The sequence below is a fragment of the Anolis sagrei genome, chromosome 4 (assembly GCF_037176765.1).
Source record: "Anolis sagrei isolate rAnoSag1 chromosome 4, rAnoSag1.mat, whole genome shotgun sequence".
NCBI lineage: Eukaryota > Metazoa > Chordata > Lepidosauria > Squamata > Dactyloidae > Anolis > Anolis sagrei.
Window position 1 is genome coordinate 7862502 of NC_090024.1, and position 12129 is coordinate 7874630.

Below are 12129 nucleotides of genomic sequence, written 5' to 3' on the forward strand. Positions count from 1 at the left end.
TGTGAGAGCTGGACCTTAGGGAAGGCTGAGCGAAGGAAGATTGATGCCTTTGAACTGTGGTGCTGGAGGAAAGTTCTGAGAGTGCCTTGGACTACGAGAAGATCCAACCAGTCCATCCTCCAGGAAATAAAGCCCGACTGCTCATTGGACGGAAGGATACTAGAGACAAAGCTGAAGTATTTTGGTCACATCATGAGGAGACAGCAAACCCTAGAGAAGACAATTATGCTGGGGAAAGTGGAAGGCAAAAGGAAGAGGGGCCGACCAAGGGCAAGATGGATGGATGGTGTCCTTGAAGTGACTGGACTGACCTTGAAGGAGCTGGGGGTGGTGACGGCCGACAGGGAGCTCTGGCGTGGACTGGTCCATGAGGTCACGAAGAATCGGAGACGACTGAATGAATAAACAACAACAACTTTCAAATAGATGGTATAATATTTTACATACCCAGCTTTTCAGCATCAGAAAAAGAACTTCCAATCACTTCTTTTGTTTGGGCATTTTTGGCAGTCCTTCGAGTACTGAGAGCCTCAAAGCAACCAAAGCACACTCCTCAGTCTTCTTGCACTTGCCTGTCCTTGGTAGGTGGGTTGCAATGGGTTTCTCTATAGCTCCCTGCCATGTTCCATCTAATTCTTCCACCCACCCCCTCTTCATCCTGAATGGCCAATTTCCCACTTTTTAATTAATATCAAAGGGGGCGTATAAGGAAAACAACTTCCCGGGAGTCTGCCAATTCTTTATTTCTGAATGTCCAGCCATTTAATTATCTCAGCCTCACTGCAGCAAATCAAAACCAGCCAAAGCCACAATCTAAGTGGAGCTTTGCTGCAATTCCACGGTCTTTTCTCAACTTCTTACCTCTCCCTGCTCTTTTCTAAAGAGCAGCTCATGCCTCTCTTGTGCTTCTATGCATAAAAACCACTGCATTTTCCCTGCAGTGGTGAATTCTCAGTGCTTGCAATTATAAAACCCAGAAGCCATAACTAAAGTATAGCTAACTGAGAAGGCACTAAGGTAATGGGTTATCCTCATTGTCACCTTTCAGTCACTCCCCCTCCTCAGTTCGGTGCTCATTTGGCAGCTATTTGTATCTGTGCACTGCAAAAGACATTGACTTTCCTCGATGGGTTCCTGAGACTAGTATCTTAACAACAGAAACAAATATGTTGAAAAAAATGAGATACACATGGGTTATATACTGATGAGGAGAAGTGATATAAACTTCATCCCATGGAGGTCCTTAAGTCAGGGGATAGCAAGGGAATCCATTGGGCAATTGGGTGAATACGTGAGGCAGTGGTGATAGGCCTTGGGCATTGCCTCACATTATCCCATTACCATCATACACCATTTCCTGTCTGCCCCCAGTTTGGTTCCATGGTGTCCTCAGCTTAGTCTATGAGAACACGGGTAGTCCCCCATGTTCTCAGGACTGCCTTTTAGCATGCTGCCAAGATGTAGCATATACAGAACTGGGATGAAGCCCTGCTGGAAGTAGCTCTGCATCATATGATGGGCTCTGGTGGGCTCCATCCTGGCTGCATCTTGGCAGCATCCTAGGTTAGGAAACCCATGTGATAAGGTCCATAGGATCCATTTTTAAATATACTAGGAATGTCATGTAGGATTTGAAGCAATCTTAGTTTGTTCTGCTCCAGGGGATAGAATCTAGTCCAATAGATTCAAGGATGATAGGGAGATAGATAGATAGATAGATAGATAGATAGATAGATAGATAGATAAACAGACAGATAGACAGATAGACGCGGACAGGGGGTGGGTGGGTTATGAGATTCTGATTAAACATTAGGAGGAACATCCTGTTGGTAATAGCTATTGAGCAATGCAATAGACTCTATTGAAAAGTGTCAGGGTTCTCTTTTATTGGAGATCTTTAGGGAGACATCAGATGCCCACCTCTTAAGATTGCTCGGATAGTGGATTCCTCAAATGGCACAAGTATGGTTAACATTTTTTTGGAGGCCCAATCGTAGCATTCTATAATGACATATGATGGATGGATGTATGACAAGAAGACAGACAATGTAGTTCAAAAATAATTCTCTTTTATTTTGAGCTGCAGAATATATCTTCATACTCAACTCTGATCTCTCCATTGGGTCAGAGTGGCTAATGACCTTGGTTGCCATGAGTAGGCACCACTGCTATAACTATGCCAGCACTGAAAAAATGTTGTGGGTTCTATAGGTGTTAAATAAGGCAAGCATCCAAGAAATGGGCATATTAAAGCCAACAGTTTCTGTCAACATCAGCAAAAGGCTATAGCTATGGAGATACATGCACCTCTTTTGAGGTGCTCAACCTTTCCAGATTTTATGGACAGCCTCCTTCCACTCCATAGGTTGTCTCTCCTGCCCCCAGAAATTGCCACTAATTTTTAAAATATATTGCAGTCCTTTTTGCATTAAAGATATCAAATGTTTCAAAATCATAATTGAGGTGGATTTATATATTTTTTAATTGGGTGGGGAGGATTTTTGGCAGTCCATGAAGGGACAGAAAATTGGTCCTCAGGCATACTGCAGCTGCCTTATTTGACTTTGAAAAGAAATCAGGACCATGGCCAGCTCCAAGGAGCATGGCCTTATTAAATTTTGAGATGTTTTGACACACTCATAAGGTCTTTTGCAATGTTATTTTGGCTGACAATCTGGTCCCACCTTTTGGAGAAGCTGACTATGGGTTTGTTTTTGCTTGTTTTATTTGCAAAACAACAGTTCTGCAAGTACCATCACTTATGAAGCAAAGGGTGTGGATAAATTACTAAGGAAGCTCCCATGCAAAATTGGGGAGAAGGGAAGTCCACCAAGTGTACAAGAGCAAATTCTGAAGTCTTCTCAACTTCTCTGATGACTCTTATATCTCCTCCTCATCCAAATTCTCTCCTGGTCACCTAAGGTTAATTATTTTATTTTTTCCATGGCTCACGCTGCATTTTCTAAGTCAATTAGAAGAACTTCTAATAATAACTCTAGATGTTAAGTACTTGTCATTTTCTCCAACTTTGAGATCTTTCACTTTGCTGACCTCTTCCCTACCCTGCTGTGTCATTCTATGCACTGAAGTTACATGGCAAAAAGTAACATTCTTTTGATGATGGGATCACACATGCAATTGTTTTGAGATTGTTCCTGTGCCATGTTTTTGCTGCACTCCTGCTGTGCTCTTACTCATTAGAAAAACACCACACAAAAGAATCTTCACACAGCCATATGTGCTGTCACATCAAGACTGCTTTCTATGCAGTGCTATGACTTTGCACGCATGCATTGGTTATGTTGAAAGAAGGAAGATCCAAAATGATAGAAGGTGATTGAAAAAGTGTTCTTTCTTTGTGCAAAATTCAGAACTCTTGAACAATGGAGTTCTTAATGCATCCATTGCATCTCGGAAATCTGTCCAGCTCTGGGTACTACAGCTCAAGGAGGATATTGACAAGCTGATTTGTAACCAGAAAGGGTTGTACAAGGTGACCAAAGGTCTGGAAACCAAAGCTTAAGAGAAGCTGGGCATGCTTAGCTTGGAGAAGAGAAGATGAAGAGGTAATAGGAGAACCATTAGGGAATTGCACATTTTCAACTTGGACAAGAGAAGATGAAGAGATAATGGGAAAGTCATTTTAAATATATGAAGTGATGTCATGTGAAAGACGGAGTGAAATGGAATCTCCTTTGCTTGTGATTTTAATCCATTGGTTTGTGTTGTATTCTGTGGAGCAGCAAAAGGCTCTATCTAAATATTAGGAAGAATTTATTTACCATAAGAGCTGTTTGACAGTGAAACTGACTGCCTTAGAATGCAGTAAACACTGTCAAATACAAATGGATAGCTAGTGCCATGTAATGTTTTCAGTGTTGGGCTATGACACTTGAGTCCAGCATTTGATTCCCCATTTCTCCATGGGAATGGACTGAGTGGTTTTAGGTGAGCCCCTATAATAGATCTGCCTTACAGTTGCCATAAATCAGAAATAATTTGAAAGCATACAACAACAACAAAAACAGATTGGTTGAACACGTTGATCAAATGTGTTGATCTATATTAAATTTTTGTTGTATAGCTCTATGTTGCAATGTGGCAGAATTGGCAGAAATAGGGTAGCAACAGTAGAAGCAAGATAAATTTGCATACGTGCAGCCGATTGGTCTTATTCAGATGAGTGAAGGCCAGGATTTGAAAGGGCCACTGAGCCAGAATGGCAGTTGGGGGGAAGAGAGTTGAACATTCCAAAGGGGCGGAGTTAAGTTAAAATAGGAGTTAGAGAGTCAGAAGAAGTCAGTTAGGGATTCCTGTTTGTGAAGGACAGTTAGGAACTTCTGTGAGAGAAAAGCAGTTAGGAAAATGGAGCTTAAGTTTTAAGGAAAATAAAGAAGTGCCAGTGTGGTTTAAGGCAGAATATAGTTCTGTCAAGAGTGTATGAAAAAGTAACATAGTTGTTGATGTGAAACAGCTGAAGCTTAATAGGAAAGTTAACTAAGTGAATGATATTGTATGTAAGACTCAAGATTGTAACAGAACAAACAAATGTAACCATAAGCGTTGGAGCCAGAAGCTATAAATAAACTTTGTTACTTTATTTACTACAAGAGTGTCTCAAGCTTGTAATAATATAAAAGCCTCAACATAAAAGCTCACAAGACAGCCCCAGCCAATTTAAAAAGGGGAAAATACATCAATACAAGGTAGCAAAAAGATTTAAAAGACAATATTTTTCCCCTCACATCGTCACACATAAAAAGACACCTGTAAAAGGACTGAAGTAGTGAAAAGACGTCCCAAACATCTTTCAGGAGTGCTTTAGTTTATATTCTTGAAAGCCAGGACATTGGTCCTTGTGCTCCCTTCCGATACTGCAGTTTAAGGCTTCAGTGATTCTGTTGTTCAACCACAATCTGAGACCCCAAAGTAAAGAGAGAAATTCAGACTACAAATGTCTTAAAATGATGATGATGATGATGAGGTTGGTTACAATGTACCATCCGAATGCTATCTTTTTTACTTTCAAATTTTGAAATGTCTTAATCATTGGCTAGTTCCCCTCACTGGATGACCAGTGAGGGAAGTTTTATTTCCAGTTTACCTGGGCAAAGTGCAATATTACAGAACTTGGTTTGCTTCTCAGGTCCCTCACAAGGATTTCCACCAAACTGAGGAGGTTTGCAGGTCCGAGTGCGGTCCCTGTATCCTCGTCCACAGGTTGATGAACACAAGCTCCATGGTGACCACTCATCCCATGCCCCATGTACTGAAAGGGAAACAAAGAAGAGAAGAACATCAGAGAAGCCATGTTGAATCAGACCAAAAATGCTACCAGTCCAACATTCTGTTGACACAGTGGTCAATTGGACACTTAAATGGGATGATTGGCAGTCAGAAATACTAATACTGGAGTAATCTAAAATCATAGATTTGGAAGAGACCACAAGTAGCCATTGATGGCCCCATCTTCTATGAATGTATCCTGTTTCTTTTTGAAGTTATCCAGGATGTTTCCATAGATTTACCTGCTCCCTTGTGTATTTATCCAATCCTGCTTTGAAGAAATCCAGGCAGGGAGCTATCACTGAAGCAGTCAGCATCACAATGTATCTATGTGTTTCAACTCAACCCCACAGAGATAAATGTTTTGTTGTTCTACCTTCTCCAAGTGATGGTTGCATGTATCATTTGGTCTCTGCTCCATGTGAAGCTCTTCCATTTTGCTCTCATCAAATTACACAGCTGGAAGATACTTCTTGGGTCAACCTGTCTAGACTATTAGAGTGAGAACATTTTCTAGTCTGGATCAAGGTTTTCTTTATAAACACGCAGAGACAAGTGCAATTTAATTTGGAGAGAAAATGTGCAATTATATAGTAGTTTGTGGCATTATAAAGAAGTTTCAAATATCTCTGGGGGGGCTTTAAACAGAGACTGAATGGCCATCCACCAGAACAGATAGTATATTCCTGCATGGCAGAATGGGGTCAAACTGGGTGACTCTTAGGGTCTCTTGCAATTGTATGATTTGACCATTCATATGAGCTTCTTGCCAACATGAGGTCATTTCTGGCCCTCCGCTTAATATGCAAATGGGCAAATCCCTCTATTTCCAGTTCAAGTTAATTTCACATATTTTATGCATAATTCCTTTCAGTGCCTGCCTACAAATTCGGTTTTAAACATGCATATCAATATCTATTTAATAGTATTTATGCATTCATCTGGTCTCACAATACCATTTAAATATGTATTTCAATATTTAAACTGTCAAAGGCTGCCAGAAGCTGTTTGTGTGGTATGTTTACATATGATTTTTTCTTTGGGTTTTCATATTATAAACTTTTTTAAAATATTTCTCCTTTGAATAACCTTGGTATGGGTCACCTTGAAAGGTAGGATCTCAAAAAATAATCACAAACATTTAAATACAATGTATTATCATTCCACTTGTAGAATGAATGCAGTTTGACATAGCTTTAACGACCATGGTTCAATGCTATGGAATCCTAAGTGTTGTAGTTCAGTGTGCTGACAGCGTTGCTACTTCTAGTAGCAGAGGGGAAAGGTCTCCTCGGGAGTCAGAGGGAGAACGGCAGCGTCAGCACATTAGAGAAATCCTCATGGCTCCAAGTGATACCGATACTATCCGGGACCCACCAAAGCTCCTCGGCGCTGCAGTATCGTTCCCTTTAGGGGGGATCCTGACTTAGAGGCGTTCTGGCTTCTCAGATTACGACAGGAGGAATGAGGAAGGTGTAAAAGGTGTAAAAAGGACTGCTCACGAGCCGGAGCCTGAGGGGAATTGCAAAGAAAGCGTATTCGGTAAATACTTAGTGCATCAACCGATGAGGGTTTTGAAGGGAGTTCTGGGTCTTGTAGTGACATGGAGGGGGAGGAATTGGATTGGACCTGTGTGCAAGAAATAAGGGACATCTGCAATCACCCCACCTCTAGCGAAGAGTTTGAGGGGTTCACTGGGGACTGGCAGCCAGGGGATTCCTGGCAGAATCTGAACCCTGATGGTAATTGGCAGAGGTGGAGGGATGGGCACTCAGCTGAGGACTTGGGAGCAGGTGACAGCGATGATGAGAGGGTGGGGAGCTCATCAGGCTCTGACAATGAGCTTTGAGATATAAGGCGGTTCTGTTGGCACATTTAGTTGCAGGAAGCAAAGTGTCTTAATGGGACTTAATTCTTTGCGCTGCCAACTCTCACCCTTGGGTCCTGGGTTCCAGCCTCCTGTGTTCCTGAACTTCTGTGTTCCTGAACTTCTGTGTATCCAGTGTTCCAGCTTTGTTCTACTTTGGATTGACCAATGGACCGGTTTGACTACGCTCTGGCTTTTCTGGAATTTACTTGCTTATATCTTGGTGACTAAAACCTTCTTTAAGTTTTGAAACTGCATTTTTATGCTTCAGTGACTGTAATTTGACTATATCCTGATTTTTGAGCAGTTTGCTACACTTTTTGTTTAAAGCGGATTATAAGTCTACAATATAATTCGGATTATATTTTTGTTTGCTGTAATGACTTCTTTTTGGTGCCAAATCACTCACAGGACTTCTGCACTGTTGTTAAGTGCATTTTTGATCCTTTGTTTCTAATAAAAGCTGTATTTGAACCTTTATTTTGTGTCTGGCATTGTTTACAAGCATCTGGATCTTGACACCTAAGAGTTGTAGATTTACAAGCTGTCTGGTATTCCCTGTAGTAACCTATGGATGTGAGAGCTGGACCTTAGGGAAGGCTGAGCGAAGGAAGATAGATGCTTTTGAACTGTGATGTTGGAGGAAAGTTCTGAGAATGCCTTGGACTGCGAGAAGATCCAACCAGTCCATCCTCCAGGAAATAAAGCCCAACTGCTCACTGGAGGAAAGGACATTAGAGGCAAAGCTGAAGTACTTGGGCCACATCATGAGGAGACAGCAAAGCCTAGAGAAGACAATTATGCTGGGGAAAGTGGAAGGTAAAAGGAAGAGGAGCCGACCAAGTGCAAAATGGATGGATGGCATCCTTGAAGTGACTGGACTGACCTTGAATGAGCTGGGGGTGGTGACGGCCGACAGTGAGCTCTGGCGTGGGCTGGTCCATGAGGTCACGAAGAGTCAGAGATGACTGAACAAATGAACAACAACAAGTCTTCTCTGTCAAAGAGTGATGATGTCTCACAAAACTACAACTCCCGGGATTCCATAGCAATGAGCCTTGGTAGCTTATGTGGTGTCAAAACTGCATTCATTCTACAATGTAGATATACCCATAATATTTTCATTGAAGATGTTCTGCTGCACATCCCAACTAACAAATCTTGACCATGGTCCTATGGTTGGAAGAGGAAGGAGAGCTGGAAAGCGTGAAGATCATCACCTGGACAGACAGCTGAGTTGTTGCATTGCCGTTGCTCTCGGAGGGGCCCACTGCATTGGGTGCTGTAGGAATACGAGACACAGAATCGTGTCCGGGTCTGCCAGCCCTCCCCGCAGGTGGTCGAACACACACTCCAGGGAGACCACTCCTCAGCAGCTGGATCACCTGTTATGGGTTCAAGCAAAAGCAGTTGCCTCATCTAGAGTCAAACCATTGGTCTAGGTGGCTCTGTATAGTCTAACTCAGGAACGGGCAGACTTTGACTCTCCAGGTGTTTTGCACAATGGGAGTCCAAAACAACAGGAGGGCCAAATTTTGCCCATGTCTAGTCTAACCAATGAATACTGGTTTACTAAGGCTATGTTTAAAAAAGTACCTATGAGCCACATACAGCCCTGGACTCCACTTTTGTGGCTCCGAAGTTCTGCAATATTCCCCACAAAACAACTTTAAAAAATGGCACGGTTTGGGTAATTTGCACCCAAAAACGGCACAAGACATCAATGTAAACATGAAAAAAAAATGACCATGCAATCTTTCCCAGAACCATTGACAACTAGAAATGAGATATTGTACCATATATCTGAATAACTTTTCCATGTCCTTCCAAATATTGCCTTCATAAATTGGATATATAGGTTGCATACCTATTTGCGGAGCAGGATACCCATACTGTTGGAACTCATCCGTATCATCCCGCTTCCGGTTGTCGGTGGACCTCAGGGATTGACTCCGGGAATTGTAATGTCCATTTGCTGGAAGACAAGAAAAACACAAAGTGAGTAAGCATGCCATTTCCCCTTCAGTATCTTTTTCTATACAGACAGTCCTTGGGTTACAAACATTCGATTTACAAATGATTCATAGTTAAGAACGGGGGTGAGACCACAGGAAGTGAGAGGAATGCACTCCTGGAAGAGTTGCCATGGGGAAAAGGTGTCTCCACTGAAGATTCCTCACCAATCCTTGTTTCCACTATAAGCCATTTTTTTCTCCAAAATTTAATGACCACAGAGATAGAAAGTAAGATGAAATCTGGGTTCTTGTAGGTTTTTTTGGGCTATATGGCCATGGTCTAGAGGCATTCTCTCCTGACGTTTCGCCTGCATCTATGGCAAGTATCCTCAGAGGTAGTGAGGCTTGTTGGAACAAGGAAAAAGGGTTTATATATCTGTGGAATGACGAGGGTGGGACAAAGGACTCTTGTCTGCTGGAGCTAGGTGTGAATGTTTCATCTAATCACCTCTCAACAAAAGTTTGCTCCAGGCACTGTCAGGCCATTATATGCTAATTTATTTATTTATTTATTTATTTACTTCATTTGTATACTGCCATTCTCAGCCCTAAGGCGACTCATAGCGGTTTACAACAAGCAAAAACAAGGCAAACAATCAAGGCAAAAATTCAATGCGGCATCAACAAGGTACTTAAAAACAGTTAACACAGAAACAAATTAAACTATTTAACAGTAATAAACATTCAGTGGCATCTCATAACTAGAATCATGATCCAAACTCATCAGTCGTAGTTCCATTTCCTGAAATTCATTGCACTGCTTATTGAAACGCCTGTTCAAATAACCAGGTTTTCACTTTCCTCCGGAATACCATCAATGAGGGGGCCAATCTGATGTCCGTGGGAAGGGCGTTCCACAGCCGAGGGGCCACCACCGAGAAGGTCCTGTCTCTCGTCCCCGCCAGCCGCGCCTGTGTTGCAGGCGGGATCGAGAGCAGGGCCTCCCTGGAAGATCTCAAAGTCCTAGTGGTTTCGTAGGTGGAGATGCGATCGGATAGGTAACTTGGGCCAGAACCGTTTAGGGCTTTATAGGCCAAAGCCAGCACTTTGAATTGAGCCCGGTAGCAAATTGGTAGCCAATGGAGCTGGCGCAACAGAGGGGTTGTATGCTCCCTGTGTGCCGCCCCTGTTAGTATCATGGCTGCCACACGCTGGACCAATTGAAGCTTCCGAGCCGTCTTCAATGGCAACCCCACGTAGAGAGCATTGCAGTAGTCTAAACGGGATGTAGTAAGAGCGTGGACTACCGTGGCCAAGTCAGACTTCCCAAGGTACGGGCGCAGCTGCCGCACAAGCTTTAACTGTGCAAATGCTCCCCTGGTCACTGCTGAAATCTGAACCCTAATCAAGGTGGTCAGTCGAAACATTCACACCTAGCTCCAGCAGACAAGTCCTTTGTCCCACCCTGGTCATTCCACAGATATATAAACCATTTTTTCTAGTTCCAACAGACCTCACTACCTCTGAGGATGCTTGCCATAGATGCAGGTGAAACGTCAGGAGAAAATGCCTGTAGACCATGGCCATATAGCCCGGAAATGCTCACAACAACCCAGTGATTCCAGCCATGAAAGCCTTCTACAATACATTAAGAATTAAATCTTCTGAACAGAGGTACAGGCAGCAAAACACACACCACAGGAGTAGTAAGTCTTTCTTATACTATCCAAAGACAGATTTTCATTCCAAAAAATCCTCAGTGTTATGGGAATGAAATAATTCCCCCTCTCACAAGTTTTTACTGAGTTCTGGACTATCAGTGATTCAAATTCTATACAACAATTTAGGCATTGGTGAGATATTGTCTATGTTCCAAGTGATACTATGCTATTTATTGTGTTCAATGGGCTCATGTAATAAGCAGGCCTTTTGTGTGCAGGGATCATGAATACAAATCATTCATGAATTCATATAGCCAATGATGATGATGATGGTGGTGGTAAACACAGCTATATTTATCTACCACTTTCTTTTGAGATGATTGTTGATCGGTAAATAACTTTAAAGTTCCCAGCATGACTCTCATTATGACCTTAATTTAGTCAATAATTTCATATGCACTCAGGAATAATTTTGTAGCTAATTTAGTGATTTAAAAAAGACATTGTATGCCCACATACTAAATGTCAAACACAGCTTTTTCATTACAGAGCCCAGATACATTAAGAGGGGGAGATTGAACAGAATCATTACTGCAAACAAAATGAACTACCATTACTATCAAAGACTAAAGAATGTGAAATGCAAGCCATCAAGGCATTTGATAGAGTAGCTTTTCTTCAACACGGCACACTTTACTACACACACACCGCATAGTTAGTTAAACTGTGGCACTCCCTGCCATGAGATGTAATTATTCTTGCCAACTGGTGCTGAGCTTTGGGTTTGAGTGCCACCAGTACGCTGATGACACCCAGCTCATTCTGAGGATGGAGGGCCAGCCAGACTCTGTACCCGAAAATTTCCATCAGTGCCTTGAGGCTGTTACTGGATGGTTGCGTGCCAGCAGGCTGAGGGTAAACTCAGCGAAGACGGAGATCCTTTGGCGGGCCATCCGGGTGGGAGGGAGACCCAGCTGCCTACCCTGGATGGCGAGACACTATGTCCATCATCTTCTGTAAAGAGTCTTGGTGTCTTATTGGACCCTCTGCTCACAATGGAGGCCCAGGTCTCTGCTGTGAGCAGGTCTGCGTTTTTCCATCTACGTCAGGCTAGGCGACTAGCTCCCTTCCTGTCTAGGAATGACCTGGCTACGGTGATCCAGGCGATGGTCATCTCGAGGCTTGACTACTGTAAAGCCCTCTACATTGGCCTTCCTTTGTCAGTGAGCTGGTGCAAAATGCGGTGGCAAGTCTTCTCGCCGGCAAGGTGTCGTATCACCCCAATTCTACAACAGCTGCACTGGCTACCGATTGAGTAACGGATCACTTTCAAGGTGCTGCTACTAACCTTTAAGGCCTT

At 42.7% G+C, this 12129-nt stretch overlaps 1 protein-coding gene across 1 annotated transcript in view; it reads right to left on the reverse strand.

Annotated features, from left to right (window-relative positions):
- ADGRB1 (adhesion G protein-coupled receptor B1) overlaps window positions 1–12129 on the reverse strand; it is a 568132-nt gene that overhangs the window by 259731 nt on the left and 296272 nt on the right. The window contains exons 4-6 of the mRNA XM_067467249.1: window positions 9021–9128; window positions 8374–8538; window positions 5104–5269 (exon numbers count right to left, since the gene is read on the reverse strand). Coding sequence (XP_067323350.1) covers window positions 5104–5269; window positions 8374–8538; window positions 9021–9128 — 439 coding nt within the window. The remainder of the gene's footprint in view (window positions 1–5103; window positions 5270–8373; window positions 8539–9020; window positions 9129–12129) is intronic.